This window comes from Elaeis guineensis, chromosome 9, assembly GCF_000442705.2.
Source record: "Elaeis guineensis isolate ETL-2024a chromosome 9, EG11, whole genome shotgun sequence".
Taxonomy (NCBI): Eukaryota; Viridiplantae; Streptophyta; class Magnoliopsida; order Arecales; family Arecaceae; genus Elaeis; species Elaeis guineensis.
In genome coordinates, this window is record NC_026001.2 from 9,942,470 (window position 1) to 9,960,969 (window position 18,500).

The 18,500-nt window shown below is 36.4% G+C and overlaps 1 protein-coding gene across 5 annotated transcripts; it reads left to right on the forward strand.

The window, feature by feature from the left end:
- Positions 1-273: 273 nt before the first annotated feature.
- Positions 274-17,377, forward strand: LOC105051712 (uncharacterized). 5 transcript variants are annotated; one of them, XM_029266669.2, is made up of 12 exons: positions 274-666; positions 2,810-2,866; positions 4,674-4,751; positions 5,916-5,969; positions 6,290-6,372; positions 6,861-6,960; positions 7,043-7,105; positions 11,869-12,141; positions 13,547-13,838; positions 14,112-14,215; positions 14,319-14,379; positions 14,487-14,552. In XM_029266669.2, the coding sequence occupies exons 1-9, from the start codon at positions 370-372 to the stop codon at positions 13,622-13,624; spliced, it is 1,083 nt and encodes a 360-aa protein (XP_029122502.2). In that variant the 5' UTR covers positions 274-369; the 3' UTR covers positions 13,625-13,838; positions 14,112-14,215; positions 14,319-14,379; positions 14,487-14,552. The 5 variants fall into 5 exon arrangements, with proteins under 5 accessions (XP_029122502.2, XP_073099651.1, XP_073099652.1 ...); XM_073243550.1 differs by lacking the exon at positions 14,112-14,215 and having other exon boundaries at positions 14,487-14,564; XM_010932279.4 differs by lacking the exons at positions 13,547-13,838; positions 14,112-14,215 and adding an exon at positions 16,795-17,377 and having other exon boundaries at positions 279-666; positions 14,487-14,671.
- The last annotated feature ends 1,123 nt before the right edge of the window (positions 17,378-18,500 follow it).

An 18,500-nucleotide genomic window follows, 5' to 3' on the forward strand; every position in this document is an offset into this window, starting at 1 on the left:
CAATCTAAAAGACGTTTTGTATAGATATCCCAAGATTAAACCAGGCTCGGTAAATTTATTGCCGATATAAATGGCAGTTTAACATAAGCATTACAAAACGCCCCCTTTTGGAGATTGTTTAACAACATAAACTTAGACATAATATTTATGCTCGTTAAGGGGTTTATTATAAAAATGCTCGTTCCGAATTTGCGATGATATCGGCAAACAAGTTGCTGATATTATATTCCAGGTTATGTACAACCCCCTGTCAAAAATTACTCAGCAGGTCCCGGCGAGTGCCCTACATATATGTCCGAGGCCTCATGAAAACCCCTTAAAACCCACGCACACCCTTTGCAAGTCGTTCGATCTTTTCTCGATGCGGCGATGAGCGACGACGGCGGGCGTCCATCCCAGGTGGCGGGATCGCCGGACTCGCGGCACGACTCGAAGCGATCCCTCGACGTCCCCTTGGAATCCTCGAAGCCGTCAAAGCTTTCGAGGTCTATGCCGGAAGGCGAGGTGGGTGTAGAGGAGGCCAAAGATCGGGTGGAAGAGGGGCGCGAGATCATGAGCCAAAACCATAGAATCCAGAGGTATTTGGTGGCGGTGGAGTACATTGGGACCCGGTTCTCGGGATCCCAGAAGCAGCCCAATTGCAGGACCGTCGTCGGCGTTCTTGAGGTATGGGCTGGTCGTCTGGAAATTGGTTGATCTTTAGAGTTTTCTTGTTTGATTCCTGTTGGAATAAATTTTGGATGTGCTCATTATTGTCTCGAGAAATTGGTTGAAAATAGGGAAGGTTAATTTCGGGAAACAAATTTCAATAAGACAGTAGAAACCCTGCTTGTCTTGTCATCTTATGGTTAATAATAAGTGAAAATATTTGTCCTTCGCGCAGAATTAAAAGAAGAGGCGTTTTTTATTTTTTTAATTTTTTATGCGTTTTTTTCCAGAAAGGAGCTTTCTTTAGGATTCGAGCTGGCATGATCTTCAAGTTTCCTAATGTTATCTAGGCACTTGCAGTTATCTAATATATATTACTTTGGAAAGTGGATTATATTTGTCTTCTTCTTTTTCTTCTGCTTCATCATCATCTTTTGTCTTATTATATTTTTTGCGAAGTGAATTTGCATATTATTAGGAAAGGTTGAATACTTAGTGAGCTAAACAGAAATGAAAAAAATTCTAACTTTCAAATCATGATGTCATATTGGTTTGTGAATCTACATTTTGGTGCTCAATAAGACATGACTGGTATTGGTTTCATGCAAGTTCATGATACATATATAAGTGAATATGTGTACAAATCATGGAATGCCGAACCGCGACAGTTCGTGGCATGCCGAACCATACCTGTGGCCAACCGGTACACTTTGGGCATTTGATTCGGAATGCTGATAAAAACGGAGCAAGGGAGAAGGAAAGAGAGGAAGAGAGAGGAGAGGAGGAAAGGAGATGGAAAGGTCGGCGGTGGCCACCGAGGCCTCCGGAGCTTCGGGATCCTTCATGAGAGAGATTGAAGAGAGAAATAGAGAGAGAGGGAGGGAGAGGAACGAAGGGAGGGGAAGCTGGTGGGGAGGCCATCGGACAGTGGAAATCCACCCACGGATGTTGCGGGTTCAAAACAAGGCGATCTGGCGGCATTTGCGACCATCCTATTTTGAACTTGCCGCACCTGTGGGTGGATTTCTGCTGTTTGGTGGTCATGATGGCCATCCAACGGCTCCATTCCCCTCCCTTCATTCCTCTCCCTCCCCCTCTCTCTATCTCTCTCTCTAATCTCTTTTGTAGAGGATCGCGGAGCTCTAGAGACTTTGGCGGCCCTCCGAGGCCTCCGTGGCCCTTTGTTCGCTATTGCCGGCGTCTCCACTGGCTTCTCTCCCTCTCTCCCCCTCCCTCCCTCTCTCCCTCTCCGCCTCTCTCTTTCTCTCGTCCTCCCCGATTCTCTCTTGTTTTCATGTCGGTTCGGGGCTCGGTACTGTCTGGTATAAGGGCGTAATGTCTCATGTCACTGGCCGGCCGGTACAGGATCTGGTTTCGAGTCGGCGAACCTTGGTACAAATCCATTAACATCAGGTCTATTGTAACTGCAGTCCACAAAATAGAAACTCCTTCCCTTCATGATAGACCTGACCTGTACAATGTCAAGAAATCTCAAGTAGGTGTAGTTCATTTGGTTTCCCTAACAAGGTCTGCACATATATTTAGTTGGCTTAGTTTAGCACACCTGTAATATTAGCTTGATTGCAAGGTTAAATATTGGTTTTGTTAACTGAATCTCAGAGTACAGTGGGAATGAGAGTTGGAGTCGAAATGACGTTTAATGAAATGACAGGAATGCAGGATGTGATTATTGTTTAGCCATAGTGCCATACATGCTTTTTAGAAACTAAGCCATTGTAAAGACTTGATTTGCAAGAAAGGAACTGAGGCATGTATATGCTAGTAAGTTTGTCTATTTGTCTATTTGTAAAGCAGTGTTTTTGAAAAGAAGGCCTAGAATTACGTAACTAAAAGATTTTTGTTATCTAGAGATTGTGCCATGAACATGTGACGTATGACTTTCTGAGCTGAGTTATGTTGAACCTAGGTAAATTTAGATTATCTTGCTTGAATAATGCCCAACATTGTGCTATGACTTATGAGTTAATAAATGCTTGATTGTTAACATCCGTAACACTTAACGTATATGCCATGTTTTTATGAATTTAGACTTGTGTGGGCAGAAAGGTATGCATTCTCAATTTTCAAAATCTCTCTTTTAGCCGCTGTAAATGTTTGATGTGCATAATACTAATTATTAAATTTCTCGTGATTCATGCAGGAGGCTTTTCATAAATTTGTTGGACAGCCTGTTTCTATCTTCTGCTCTAGTAGAACAGTAAGTGGTGATACTAAGTTGCACAAAAATTTCAATCTAATCCATGTTTAATACTGGAATTCTAAGAATTGCTGTATGCTAATCATATATTTATATCTTGATAATGTTGGGATGTCCACAATTGGTGAAAAATCTTACTTTTTATTCCAATTTTAAGCTTTGTGGTCTGAAATATCATTTTGCAGTTGTTATCATCAGTTGTATTTATTGATTTATCAGGACCATGTTCTTGTGAGTTGTCCAGTACTTCCTTGACTGGATGAAATCTTTTGATTTCTGCACTTATTTTAACGATCTGTACAACTTGGTCCATTGCAACATTTCAAAATAAAATTGAAGATATTATACTTGCGTTTTGAGCCAATATTTTAAAGTCAATAACCTATCATTTCTTTATGTAACAAACTGTGAACACATTGTTGACTATCATTATAGGTTAATCGAATAGTAAGTATTTTTATTTTTTTAAATTTCTATCATCATTTTTACTCTCCTTCATTCTCTTTGACTTGAACTCAAGAATCCTACTAACATGGGCAGTCTATAGCCCTTGGTCACTTTATGTTATTTCCCATACCATGCTCCTTTCATATTGTAATTTGCCACATACTATAGTAATAAGAGTCCTTTTCGTTTGGGAAATTGTTAATGCTTGGTTAGTTAGTCCACTATAATCATGTGCTAAGTTGGGCCTCAAACAAACTTGAACCTGAACTTGATTCTGATTTTAATCGAGCTTGGATGCGAGTTCAGAGCTTACTTGTTTTGATGGATCAAAACCTGAATCAGTTATTGGGTAATTTAAAGTTTAAAACTTAGATGCTATTATCTTTTGTAATCACAAGTTCTATGATTTATGTTATGATCAAAGACATTGCTGATCAAGTTCTGGACTTAGCATGAAACTTGCCTTTGAATATATTCATGAAAAATGCTGTCAAGATCACTTGAGACCATCTTATCTGAAATTTTGGCTTAAAATGCTTCTAAGCTTGGTTTGATATACCTAGTTACCTGCATGGTTAATCCTAAATTTGGATTTGTTGCTAATTGAGATTGCAAAACCCGTGCTCAGTTTCTGCACATGGACTGATCCAACCTTTTGCCCTCGACATATAAATGATGTAATGGTGACAAGAAATAGCACTCTTTGTTGTATCAAGTGACATCGTTTGCCCCAGATCTTCATGAACCACATCTCATCTTAGTTATTGGACTCTGATATTGTTCACTGGTCATACTTTTGTTGTTTCTGATTTTTGTTTTATGTTTATTAATGTGCCACCACCATTTGTAAATATATAGCTATTGTATAAATTGCTTTTTTGTCAAATATTGTTCTTGTGCTTTATAATAGCACAATTCTTTCAAAATCATGGCCTGGGCATATATCAAAGTCAACTAAGCTAGTATTACTACATTGATCTGTCACAACTTTTCATTTTGACTTGATTGTTAGCTTCAAACCTGTGAAGTTTTAATATTGACGCGGCCATATGGTTCTGCTGGTATTATACTGACATGATAATTCTTTGTATTTTTTCACCTTTACCTACATCACTTTAATCTTGACAAACAGAATGTGACTGCCAGCAATGATTGCGCATTCCAGATATCAAGAGATGATTGTCACTTTTTTCGACCATTTTTCTCTTGATTTATCACGGACTCTCTACATTGCTGAAATCCTTCAACATATCAAAAGTCCCATATTACATAATTGTTTCTTTTACGTTTCTTTGTAATGACCTTGTGGACAACCAAGTTTACATTAGATAGGACATCTATAACATATTTGTTGATTCAGGATGCAGGAGTGCATGCTTTATCAAATGTATGCCATGTTGATGTGGAACGCATAAGTAAAAGAAAGCCTGGTGAAGTGGTTTGTAACTAGCACTTTTTAGTATGTAATTATCAAGTTACCTACATGCAGTTTCTATGCTTCCTGTAAGAGTGACTTTTTTTGTTATTTAATTAATTCTTGTGTTTATTTAAGTTCTGCTATCAATTAAGTATGTTGAAGGAAAAATATATGTGGAATGCTTAGTTCCTCTCTCCCAGTGATACAGTTTCCATATTTGTCTTTAAATACATGGTAGGTGATAAGTTTGTGAGTGAAAGGCTTATCTAAGATCACCAAACTGCACATGCAAAGTGTTCCTGAAAAGGAGAAAGTCATTTTTTTAGTACATATGTTTAAAGAATGATTCATTGTGTAGAATAATTTCCAGTCCTTGTGACAACATGTATCTTAAAGGGCAACATTTGAGATATCATGGGGATTACGGCTTTGGGATGTGCTAGATAACCAGCCACCATTGTCCTATTATATCTATTGAGTGATCGTTTTACAATACATGCTATCTAAACCATCTTGGTGGGTGGACGATAATAAGAGAACCCTATTTCTTAGTTTAACGTAGTCAAGATAGAAGGTCAGAAAATTTGGGAAGACTGAGATGTTACATGATTTTAGCTGGAAATGAGTAACTGTGATAATCAAAATATTATTTGTTATAATAAAACCCTGTATCAACTATTTTCTTAGATCATTTAGCTTAATACCTGATATATAAAAAACCTATTTAGGATTGAAAAGGATAGATTGGAAAAACTTGGCCAATATTATTGATATTGTGTTGGCTGATATCGGGCTGAGATATTATAAACCATGTTTTGGGTGCCTGATATTGATACAAATCAATATCTTGGCTGGATAAATATTGTTGATTTCAGATGCACCTCATTACTCCTGCTGAGGTCTTTGCCTGTGAGTTCAGTAATATGAATTACTCTAAGTTAATTCCTTTGACCCTTTTAAATCAATATGTTCAATATGTTAACCCACAAATTATGCTACTACTATATCTTTATGTGCACTATATGTTTACTCTTGTTATTTGGTGCTTCTACTGTGTATTATATCTTGAAATTTACTGCTTGCAAACTTCTGCATTACTCTCTCGTTATGCTACTATGCACAACTCTGTTCCCAATAATTCTAACAAAAGTAATGCTATATGCTATCATTGTTTTACAAATGCAGTTGCCACCACATGAACCTGGAGTTGTTAGACGTGCTGTGAACCATTTCTTACAGGTGTGTTTGTTTCTCATCCAACTTTTGTGATCAATTTCCTTCGGGCTCATATTTTTCTCATCATGTAACTGTATTTAGGGCCATACTGGATCTAGTGACAATTTACATCTATGATATTTTGGTATATACTTATACGATGAAAGATTGTAATTAATTTATGGCCCCTATTTGTTTTTTTTTTTGAAAAATTTACACCTATGATGTTCAAAACTCGATGCAGTTGGTGCGTATATGTATGGTTTTACTGTGAAAAACTTAAAGGACGTTATCCCAGAAGATCTTAATATTTATCCAGTTGTTTTCTTTTGGGTATCTGGCAGAAGAACGAAGGTGATATAATGGTGATTGATGTTCGACGTGTCCCAGCAGATTTTCATGCTAGATTCAAGGCCCTAGAGCGCACGTAGGTGGCAAGGAAGCTTTTTTATGTAAAGTTACAGTTTACATACTTTATTGCAATATTCTTGTTTAAATAATTTCGTTTATATCCATATATAAAGTAGGGAATGCGAGAGGTTTATATCCATAGCTATAAAGTAAGGATTTGGGGTATATCTGGAGTACACATCTTTATCCAACCCAAAAGAAGGAGAGAAACTAAAAACTTTGCGATCAAGACAAGATTATTTATGATCGGAAGTTTTTTTCCACTATACAGGAAATCTAATTATTAGCAACAAGCCTTTTCAACAAGTAGAAGCAATAATAGGGTCACTTAAGACATTCTGATAGGCACCAGTAATCATGATAAAGTGTGATATTTGAAAATCACCTGTTGAAAACTTATATTTCTACCTTTTATTCAACATGCTTTTTTTTCCCCACATATGTATTCCTGGAAATCTCATAGTTTTGCATTAAAATATTATTTTGATGTGAAATTTTTCATAGGTACCACTATCGCATACTCTCTGGGCCAGAGCCCTTGTCAACCTTTGAGAAAGAGCGTGCCTGGCATGTTCCAGAGGATATAGATATTCTTGCTATGAAGGTTCATTATTTGCTTTACCATTACTCCATAATTTCCTCTTCAATTTTGGTTTTGTTTTATGTAACAAATGGTTTCCATGCAGAAAGCATGCAGCATACTTGTTGGTTGTCATGATTTCAGCTCATTTAGGGCTGCTGGCTGCCAGGTTAACTCTTGTTCCAAAGCTTTTAAGGAATTATGTGTCATGTGAATTTTTAAACATCATCTAGTAATTATTGTTGAAAACTTGAAATATACTAGGAAGAAAGTAAGAAACCAGTGCCAGGCATTTCTGTGTTATTCATCTTTTAGTTTGCTTTCCATGTAAATTGATGCTAACATAATATCATGGTGTGTCATCCTTTCATTTTATTTTGAGCTGGAATTTGAATTTGTCAAAACTTTTGAAGCTACCAACTTCTCTTTCCTCCCTAATATAATTGAGATCCTCCCTTCTGCTTGGGCAAATGAGATAATATTCTCTAGTTAGCTGTTGGTTTAAAAGCTGTATGGTTGAAGAAAGGGTTGCAAATAATGTGGGCTTGCCAAGCTGCTGAAGTTAGCTTTGCTGGGTGAGCTCAGCTTATCTAAGCTTAAAGAGTAGAAGCCCCAGACTAAATATTTGCATGCTTAGTAGTTTGAATCTGGTCCAGTATGGAATGGCCATGGGCTTGCTCTAGCCTTTAGGACTCCAGAGTCCAGATTATGAAGCTTACAGTGGATCTCAATTCTCTTGTTTAATTGATTAATTCTTTATTTATCTTTTTTTTTTATTCCTTTATATCACAAAATTGGGTAATGTTAATTAAAAAAAAAAGGCCCATCATTAAGAGAGAGAATGATGACACCAATACCTGATGGTTTTGCCACAAAATAAAAAAGAAAAAGAAAAAGAAAAAATGGTTTTTTGGAGGACCATCCTTGGTGATTAAGGAATGAACACAAATGATATCACATCCATTTTGTATTTATGCCTCTTGTCCGACTTGATAATTTTTCCTGTCTGTCCATATACAAATTGCAAAGAAATGGAAAGCATTCCCAAATCCCCTTTCTACTGCCATCCAATTTTTCTCTGGTCTCTTCCTTTTTATCCTGTGTTGTGGAAGAACTTTTTATAAGGTTGCTTTTAATCTACAATCATGGCCATTCCTTTTCAAAAAGTTTCACTTCCTCTTTGATTGCAGATGGTTTTATGCTTCTTATAATGTACTCATCTTAACTGCCTTGTTTCCTCAATATCTTACATTTATGCAGGGCCGGCTAAAAGGTAAAGCCACTAACATCTTTGCTTTAGGCCCCCATTTGCTTTAGGCCCCACTATCCATTTGGTTTCACTATTTTAGTATCTTAATCGCAAACAATCTCAAGCCATGGGTTGCCTTCCTTTCCTCTTTTCCACTAATAGCTATGCAGTTTTCGGGGTTATTCTCCTCATAGAAGAGGCACGCCACCATTATAGCATAGCTTAGGATTTCGTGCTTTATGGGGTATGGCCTCTCAAGGAGCTATTTTTTTACTTCCCAATATAAAGCATTTATGGCTGTTGGGTTTGCTTCTTTTCCAAGCGGATCAAACCTCCCACGTAGGAACTTCTCTGGGTACAAATGATCTGCCATCCACACCGAGGCTTTTGTGCTTGTGGATTTGGAATACAGCATGGGAAATTAGGAATTTCTATGCACGCCTTCGTATCAATAAAAAGTCGGGGAGGGAGTAAATGGCTGAGGAGTCGTGTGTTGGTACACTATCCGTGGATAAGACAGAGATAGTTAGATAGAGAAAGATGGGAGAGGAGAATCATTCCAACATCGCTCTCAGCTCGCCATCTCGCCATCTCTTCCTGCCCGCGCGCACAGTCACCGACTTCCACTATTATTATTATTTTCTTAGAAAATCATTTAAAATTAATTATTTTTTATATATAATAGATTAAATAATTTTTTTTCAAAATAAATTTAAATAATTTAAGATATATAAAAATATTTTTGATGTTCTATTTAATGATAAAAAATTGAAGTCATTAGACAATGATAGTTTGAAAGAATATTGTCTTTATCTTGAATGTTCCTTAAAATATAATAACTACTCTGATATTAATGGTTTAGCTTTATTTTCAAAGCTAAAAGTTTTAAAAGAAATTATACAAGTGAAAGATAACAGTCCAATGGATATACTCAATCATATAAGAAGATTCGACTCTTTTCCAAATGCATATATGGCTTTTAGAATAATGTTAACAATTTCAATAAGTGTTGCTTCGGCAGAATGAAGTTTTTCAAAACTAAAATTAATAAAATCTTACTTAAGATCAACAATGTCTCAAGAAAGATTAAATGGATTGGCTATATTATCAATTGAAAAAGAAATATTAGAAGAACTTGATTATAAATATTTAATTAAAAATTTTACATCTCAAAAAGCTAGAAAAATAAGATTTTAGTAAAAAATTTATATAAATTTTAATTAAAAAAAAAGGCCTCATTCTAGTATTTAGTTTTAGGTCTCCATATGTGTTGAGCTGCCCCTGCATTTATGCTACTCTTTTGCTTATTCATTTGGTTTATTTCCTAGCATTTTGTTCTATGCAACAGATGATTTATTTCATAAGTTTGCTTGCAAATTTCAGTAGTATCGTGATTCAACATATGGAAAGCCTATCTTCATTTTGCCCACATTGAATTAATGCTTCTTGAGAATCCAAAGTTGGCATGAACAACTTATGTGGGAAATTACTCCCTCCCCCTTTTCCCATCCTTATTTATATTTTTACTTTACAAGTTCCATGTAATTATATTGTTTTTCATCCATCTAATTTCTAAACCTCTTTTGCAAATGCTTGCTCCTTTAGTCTCATTTGTCAACACCATGATGCTTACATGTATCATTGGTCTTCATAAGTGTAGCAACAGTTCTTGTCTTATTATCATCACAGGAAATTGTCAGAAAGTTTTGTTAGTTTGGGTTTCTCATGGGTTTTGTTTGGTGATCTCTTGAAGTAGTGTGACATCAATGACAAAATAAAATATGGAAGGGGAAGCCAGCTGATAAGCAATCTGAAAAAAACTATATGGTGAAAAAAGATTAATCATATTATCATAATAATGCGGTAAAAATGTCAATAGAATATGTTTATTATGTTAAGGCCTTAAAAAAAATTGTGGCAGTATCCATAAAGTTAGTGATGAAGCAGTCTATCTAATTTGTTTGCTGGGAAAGATCTTATTCGTGTGCTATCATACAATGCCAGAAATTACTCAGACTAAGAAGATAATCACTATTCTCTTTAGCTATCATTTTTTAATGCATTAATGGTAAATATATAGATGTAAAGGCATAAATGTCGTTTCTAGACATCGGGGGATGACCTCCTTCTACATGAGTTACCTACCCTCTTGACAAACAGTCCTTGAAAATCTCTGTTCTGCTAGTATCAGTCATGCGTCCATCTGTATCAATGATGCTGCCTTTTGGTTTGTAATGGCATGTATATTTAATCAAGATAAATTCTATTTGGTTTCTGTTTGGGCTGAACCAAATGAGTTATCACGTTTGCAATTTCAAACCGCTTTAACTGTCCCTTTGACACTTTGCACTGAAATTTTTGAGGAAATAAAGAGTGTCAATTAACCTTAGAGAAAAATTAAAAAAAAAGAAAGAAAAGAAAAATAAATCCAGGAAGATAAAATAGAAACCATCTTAAAAAAATCTTGCTTAAAACATTAGGGTGTATTGTTTTAGTGGTTTGACAAAGGAGCAAAAAAACATTTTTCTAAAAAATATGTTTAATATATTGCTTTGCTGTTTGCTGACAATCTAAGATATGCCAATAAATGTGTCCATGAGATTCGAGTTTTTAGAATGGTCGAACCTACACCAACAAATATACTTTTTCTCTAAATCCTTTTGGAGTCTAATGTGATGATGCTTCCAGATCTTCTCAAAACTATCTAATTCTAGTTTATTTAATCTGGAGAAAATTAATCTAAACAATTTAATCAAGAGAAATGACCCCTAACATTGAAGAAAATGAACAAGTGGCAAAACATTAGAATATTTCAAACTGACCTCAATTTTGGACTGGCTCTGGCTGAATCAAAATGTTTCAGTGTCAGTTCAGAGTTCCATGTGAATCTTCGGACCATGGTTCTGATCTGTGACATGGAAATTTTGGAACTTATTGTTCCATACTAATGTGCTTTTTGGTTGGTAAATAAGCTCCTTTTCACATGTTGATTAGTTGCATGGACGTTATGGAATTTCTTGTTTCATCGTGATGTTCTTAGAGGTTGATAAATAGACTCCTTTTGAATTAGATATATGTCTTTTTATAGTATTTAAGATCCAAAGCAACAATTATCTATTTATGCCCCGTTACAAAATGCCTATCTGATAGCATATTTGCTGTGCCTTTTCAACTTCAAAATAATCGGAGCTGGTTTCTGCATAGTTTGAAGTTCAGAACATAAAGGAAAAAATGTGTATGAAATGTTATTAAATCTTGTCTTCTATTTAAGCATTACCCTCTAGCAAGAAATCACAATAATAGTTAAAATAGTATCAAGAAACTGGTGAGCAGAGATGTTTTCTGTGACTGAATTGACTGCTTTCAGTGCTTCACAACTAATGATTAGTAGGGATTACACTGCATGTCCTTTTAACTTATATGTTCCTAAAGTTCCAGTATAACGAAGATTCTGTTCTTAATTTGTTATGTTACTTTCTTTATGTCTATAGATTGGCCACTAATTGAATGTTTGCATGGGAAGATAGATTTCAGTAAAACCCTAAATTTCTTTCCTTGAAATAGTGTTCTTGTATTGATGGATTCTCAAATGGTCTGTTGATTCCTTTCTCTAAATTCTTTCTAAGAATATGACCATATTTTTTTGTGTTATAAACTTAATTATTTCACTTGCTGATGCACAGGCAAACTCTCCTATTAAAACCCTAGATGAACTTAATGTTACTGAAGTTTTTCCTTCCCTTTACTTCCCATCAATTTCGGAGAGAACAGAGGTGGAATCCTTGAATGGGCATCATTCTAAGACACCAGAACTGGAATCATTCACAGAATGTTCTAATGTCTCTCATATGAGTGTTGGGAAGTGCAATGCTGAAAGTGGTCGAGAGTTTGGCCGAAGATCAAGGCATCATTGCTATGTTATAACAGCACGAGCACGCTCTTTTCTTTACCACCAGGTTCACTATCTATACTTTTTTATTCAGCATTAATGAATTGATTTGCTTCTCCCTCCCTCTCATAGGAAAATAAACATATACTAGTTGTTTGTATGTTACTTCCCAAGAGAATTTTTTGTTATCCTGTTTTTCTGATCTATGGTGTGTGAATATTTTTGAACTCTAATGCAATCATTAAGAAGATAAAATATCTCCTTGTATCATAATTATCTTAAAAGTTGCATGCGTTCTCTAAATATATGAAGGAATAACATTATTGTCTTCCTTCGTCAAAGTTATGGCATTAGAACAGGACCATTAGTTGTAAGGTTTTAAATCCCGTGGGATGGGCTGTCCTAGTTTTCTTGTGGATAGGATGTGCTGCCATCCCACCCCATTCTGATACTTTGGAGGGGAATGCCCTAAGACATGCTGATAGGGATGCTGGGATGGTCCCATCCCGACACTTGGGATGGTACAGTCTTGGCATCCTGTGGGACATCCGATGGGGATTTGAAACCATGACTAGTAGTGAAACAACAGGAATCCTTAGAAGCTCGAATTTTCTTCTTGGGGTGTCACATTTCATTTGAATATCTTGCTATGCCTATACCTACTTCTAGATGTGTCATCCTACTCTTCAAGCTAGTAGTCAATTAAAACAGATGTTTTATACTATATATATGTTTTCTGTGTGTATTTGCTTGCTATGTTACAGTAACATGTACTGAATTATATTATTAAAAAGAACACTATAAGTGGTTGCCTTTTGATTTTCAATAATTTACTTTTACAGTAGGCTTATTAAAAATTATAAGCATGTTGCTTTCCTGTTCAGTAATAAAAATCTTATGCAAAGTATCCAAAAGAATTGTCTGAGATTCACACCTTTTTCCCACATGACTGAGCATTCCAAGTCTGCTAACATTTACTAATTAGAAACATGGTTTTGATATTATGTAATGGACATGGGAGGTGAAAAATAAGGGGAAAGGGAATGCTTGAAATTGTTAAGGCCTTTGACATTTACATTGGACATTGTGTTGAAGCCAAGGTAATGTGCTCTTATACCTGAATATTTCTAAGCAATTCCCCTTTTTCTTGTTAAACCATGCAATAAGTGGCAGGGACATTTTAGTTTTTCCCCCTCTGAAAAAAACAAAGTGCATGACATAAAATTTTGCGATACATAAAATTTTGAACTGTACAATCTTTTTTTAAAAAAATCCCTTCAGTTTTCACTATTCTTAAAACTAGAATGTTGGCTTCACTTGGAATTGACTTGAAAGGTGCTGTTTAACCCTAGAAGGTGCATCTTTTTTGTGTGGGTGCATAATCAACTCCCATGGAATCTATTGAAGTGGGTTGCATAATGATGGCGTTTGATTCAAGATTTGGGTTAATACTGGAAGCTGTGCCATTCCAGATGTTCAACTTCTCCTATTCTGCTTCATTGCTGGAAATCTTTCTGCCAAACAAGATGTTACCAAGCCAATGCTCTTAGAGAAGGATTATCAACCCAATTGAAAGAGGGAGGGGAGAGGCCATAAAATTCAGCTGAGAGTAGATGGAGGATGCTGCTGCTACTGCTTTATTGTTTTGTTCTACTGGAAGTGTGAAGGTCAGAATGATGGTGATCTGAAAAAGAGCCATCGTCTTGCCTGTATTGAATCTGCAGTCTTAGCCCACATGAAAGGATTCCAAATGTCGAAGTCATGGTAAAAACATCCTCAAGACTAATATCAACATAACCAGTACTTAGATAATCAACAAATGTGATGTACGGTGCCAGATCCAAAGGCTTCACAGTATGGATTTTTTAGTACCATGCTCAACATGATAACTTCTTGCCTCTTGATATGCAACTCAAGCTCCTGGTCGCTACTGATTATTCATTGAATACATGATAAATATTGCCCTCAATCCGCATTTCGGATCCTTAATTGTGTTTATCTCCATTTAGGGCTTATTCGTATACTGTTTACTTGCAGATAATTTTCACTTATAAAAAGAAGTTGGACAATGAATGAGATTTGCCTGAGTTGTAGATAATATGCTATGTCAATAATGCTGCATACTTATTTTTAACTTAAAGGTGATTTAATATCAATTTAGAAACTTGCCTAGTTGACCTTTAGAATGGCAGTCTAATGTTTTGAAATCTGCACTGATTTTTTTTTTCTTTTAAATTTCTGCAGGTCAGACTGATGGTTGGTGTCCTAAAATCTGTTGGGACTGGGGACTTAACATTTAGCAATGGTCTGTTTTCACTCTTATTCTTTCTCTTATTTATTGCTTTTATAATTTGCCTTTATATTATCTAAATGGTTATATCAAATTTATATGTAGTTATTAATATGGTGCAGTTGAAAAAATTCTGAATGCAAAGACAATTGCTGCTGCAAGTCCTATGGCTCCTGCTTGTGGTCTCTACCTTGGCAATGTGAAATATGATCTTCCATGAATTTTCTGAAATGAAATTATTCTAACTAATGGACACTGTAATTGGAGTTTCTGCCAAATGCAACATGCCTTGCTGCATCAGTCTAAGGTAATTTCCAACCTGGTCATTATCTCATTATGAAAATGAGCTGCAAACTCTTGGCCATACTGTATATAGAAAAGGAAGTTATTGCAAGTATAGTGTGCTTTTTTGCAAAATTATTATTTGTTCATGGGATTTTGTGATGCTAACCATTAATTTAATGCTTTATCTTCTTCAGTAGATATATGTGGAGTAAAACTGACCATGGCTTTTTTGTCATGTTTGTTTCTATGTTGATCTCAATATAACTAGCACTCTAGAACAATATGCGAATTTGATTATGTAGGTGCTCTTCCATTAAATTTTAATGCTTTCTAGTGGGAACTGGGTCATTATTCACGTCAACGGTAGGCCTTACCTGCCGCTATCGATGTTGACAGAACTAACTGGGAAAAAATAAGACTTCTGCGGGAGCTGTTTATTTTAATGATAATGCTTTTTGCTGTATGGTGATTTGTCCAGCCAATAAGCTGAATTATGGAGAAAGAATGCGTACTGCTAATAAAAGCACTTGGCTAGCCTGCTTGACTAAAATTTTGGACTAGATTGATGAGCTTGTTTGATGTTTTCAATTGAGCAACAAAACATTACCTGTAACAATCAACTTCTAGCATTAGTTTTATATAACAATTAGTTTTTTATACAGACATCCCATTAACATATGTGGGATCCATTCCGGATGTATCTGCCTAATTTTTTTCTTAGATCTAGCCCTCCACAACCCATGCCTTCAACTCAAAGCAAACCCTATTTGACAGTATCCTGCAGTTATTGTGCAAGTCTGAGTATCACAATGTTTTCTTTCGTTGTGATCTGTTTTTGACAACTCTTTCTTTTCTTCTCTCTTTATTTTTCGGTTAGAGACACTTGCTCATCTGTTGATTGTTGCTTCAGATTCTCTTCATTTCATCGTGGCCCACTCTACGTTCTGCATATGTTCATGCTAGGATTCCTCTCATATGCTAAGGAACATTGGCTCATTTCAGTATGCTACTTTGGATCCATGCACCATCATTGAACTTTAAGATTTTCAGAATCAAACATTTCCTACTTATTTGTTGCTTCTGATTCTCTTCATTTCATCGTGGCCCACTCTATGTTCTGCATATGTTTATGCTAGAATTCCTCTCATATGCTAAGAAACATTGACTCATTTCAGTGTGCTACTTTTGATCCATGCACCATCATTGAACTTTAAGATTTTCAGAATCAAACATTTCCTACTTATTCTTTGAATTGTCGGCCTTCAGTTGGATTGTTGGGATGAGTGGGTGGTAAATGGTTTCTCGGACTTTGCCGAGGTCATCCTATATAAGATGGTTCGGAGTTCAAGTGCATTGAGCTCAAACCCTATCCCTCAGTGGGACATTGATTTCAATCCACCCCCATGGGAAGAAGTAGAATTTCCCGTTGAGGAGGCTATTGAACCCGATATAAATCTTTTATTAAGAAAAAGATTGCCTTTTTATTTACACAATCAGTTTCCGGGTCTCTTTCCTTGTTGGTTACAATGAGAAACTATGAAGAGTTGCTATGGTGTATGTTGTGGCTGTAAGCTTCGGTGGAAAGTTTCCTTCCTATTTAGACTCCAAAATTTCATCCCAATTATTGTATTCCATTTTGCCTGTTGGTCAGATATTGTGTGATTGTTCACCAGTAACATTACAGTAATTTAATACCCACAACTCGATTTGGAGATATGGGCTTATGAAGAGTCCAGCTTGAATGAAAGACATTTCTTGCATGAGGAATTTCTCCATGGGTGAGTTGGTCTGTCTATTCATCTAGCCTTGTGTGTTGCTAAAGGGTTAGTCGAATCCATCTTTTTGCCTTTGAATTTTGATGCCCTTGAAAATGAAGGATTCCACTCTTCATGGCATCTTATATTATTGTAAATAATCTTTAGTCTATTTCGAGTCCTGGAACTGAAATAATGCTTGTTGGCTGAAACTTTATCCCCTCCGTTTTACCCATGTTCTATTTTATGCATACATCTTTTTGGTTCAACAGTGTAGACTTTTAGTCATTTTTCTTCCCCGTTCTGTAAATTTATTCAGAACTCATAATGGTTGAACTTGTGCACGCTAAGCACCATAGCTATTTTATGAAACCATGTGTCATTGCTACAGGTGGATATGCACTACAGAATGTATACAAGGCTTTTCTTCTAGAATGATGTTGACCTCTGTGATCCCTTCGCCTCAAGTTCTTTAAAGCAGGTACTCAGTTTACCTTTATTATTCTGGATGCTTCTTGGTGGCTCATCAAATGGCAACCAGTGAATGCCAGAGCGCTGGTTAAGCTTGCAATCAACTGTGCAAAGAGGTGTAGAATCCATGTACTCTGAAATGCAAATCATCATTTGCTAGGCTTTCGTGATGAGGGTCTGCATGAAAGCCGAATCTATATGCTTGTGGAATTCTTGGAGTACATCTCAAGTAGCTGCACCTAAATAGTCCATTTTAATAACCTTGCACACAAAAAAGGACGTTCTCTGTTCCCTACATAATTTTTGCCCTTTTTATTACCATGAATATATTTCCTTCAATAGAAATTTGATGGTACACACCTCCAAGAAAATAAACAATTTCATTTTAGCTATTATATGGAGCAAGTAGTTATAATTTCTACTCCTTGTGCATGACTGCAGGACAGAACTATTGTTAGATTCATCTATATATGATGCTTTTGAGTCTTGGCTGCTATTTTGAATTCTTATCCATCTTAAGAAGTAAGAACTCCCTTTCTTATTCATAACATTCATAACTTTGATTCTTTTTTCTTCCTCTCAAAATTCCATATATTGAGGTATAATCCTCTTGTAAGGAAGAAAAGGTTGTCCTTCGAAAGAGGCAGCATAAGGCTGCCATGAAAAGAGAGCACAAGAGAGAGCCCCGTGAAAGAAAGAAAGGAGGTGACTCGAAGTCAAGGATGGGCATCAGAAACCCTCCATTTTCTCAATCGCTATAGTAGTGCACTTGGAAAAGGACACTGCACGAGTTTAAAGCGCAAACCCCTGCTTCTTTATGGCAGTGTGGATTGATTGATATGATGGCTCTATTGGTAGCATGGTTCTTTCCTCTCCCGTGCTCTTCTTTGGTTAATGTGGGTCTGGTGCTAAAGGCCTCAATTCATGTTTCCCTTTGATCTGGCACAATTTCGAGCTCTGGGGCAGATTGTAGCTCGTTGTGCCTCGCCATGTGGTGTTTTGGCTTCTTACAAGGAGGGGTGTATGTTTCCCGCTGTGTGCCGTGCAGTGGTATGAGTCAATCCTGGTGGTGTCCCACTGGTTTTTGTGACGATGATGTCCAGAGAGGAGATTTGAATGGGACCTGAAGTTTTGATTGATTTGGACAGAACGGTGTGATAGAAAATGAAGAAGAGTTGATGAGAAAATTGGTTTGGTCTGAAGAAGCATGATGGAATGTGGGGAAGGAGAAGATGATGGAAATGACTGAGCCTGTCAGTGGTACTAGGCAGCTCAAGCTCAGCCTGGAAGCTAAACAGGCTGCTTGAGCTCGGCTTGGACTCAATCCAAACTCAATGTACCTTGGTCAAGCTCCGCTCAGATATGCCTTGATCCCAGCTTTAGCTGAACCAAGCCAAGCTATTCCACTATCAGCATTCAGGCTGGCTGGTTCAAGAGATGAGCTCGAAGATGTTTTTGAGCTCGGATCATTTCCTAGTTGAGCTGGGATCGAATGACCTCTTTAAGTGATGTTGCATAGAATGCTCCATTTTTCACCCATTAATCATGACGAAGAAATTGCTAGATTTGGTTTTCAAGCAGTTTTTGTTAGTGTAGATTATATTCCATAGTTTAGATCTTGAAATT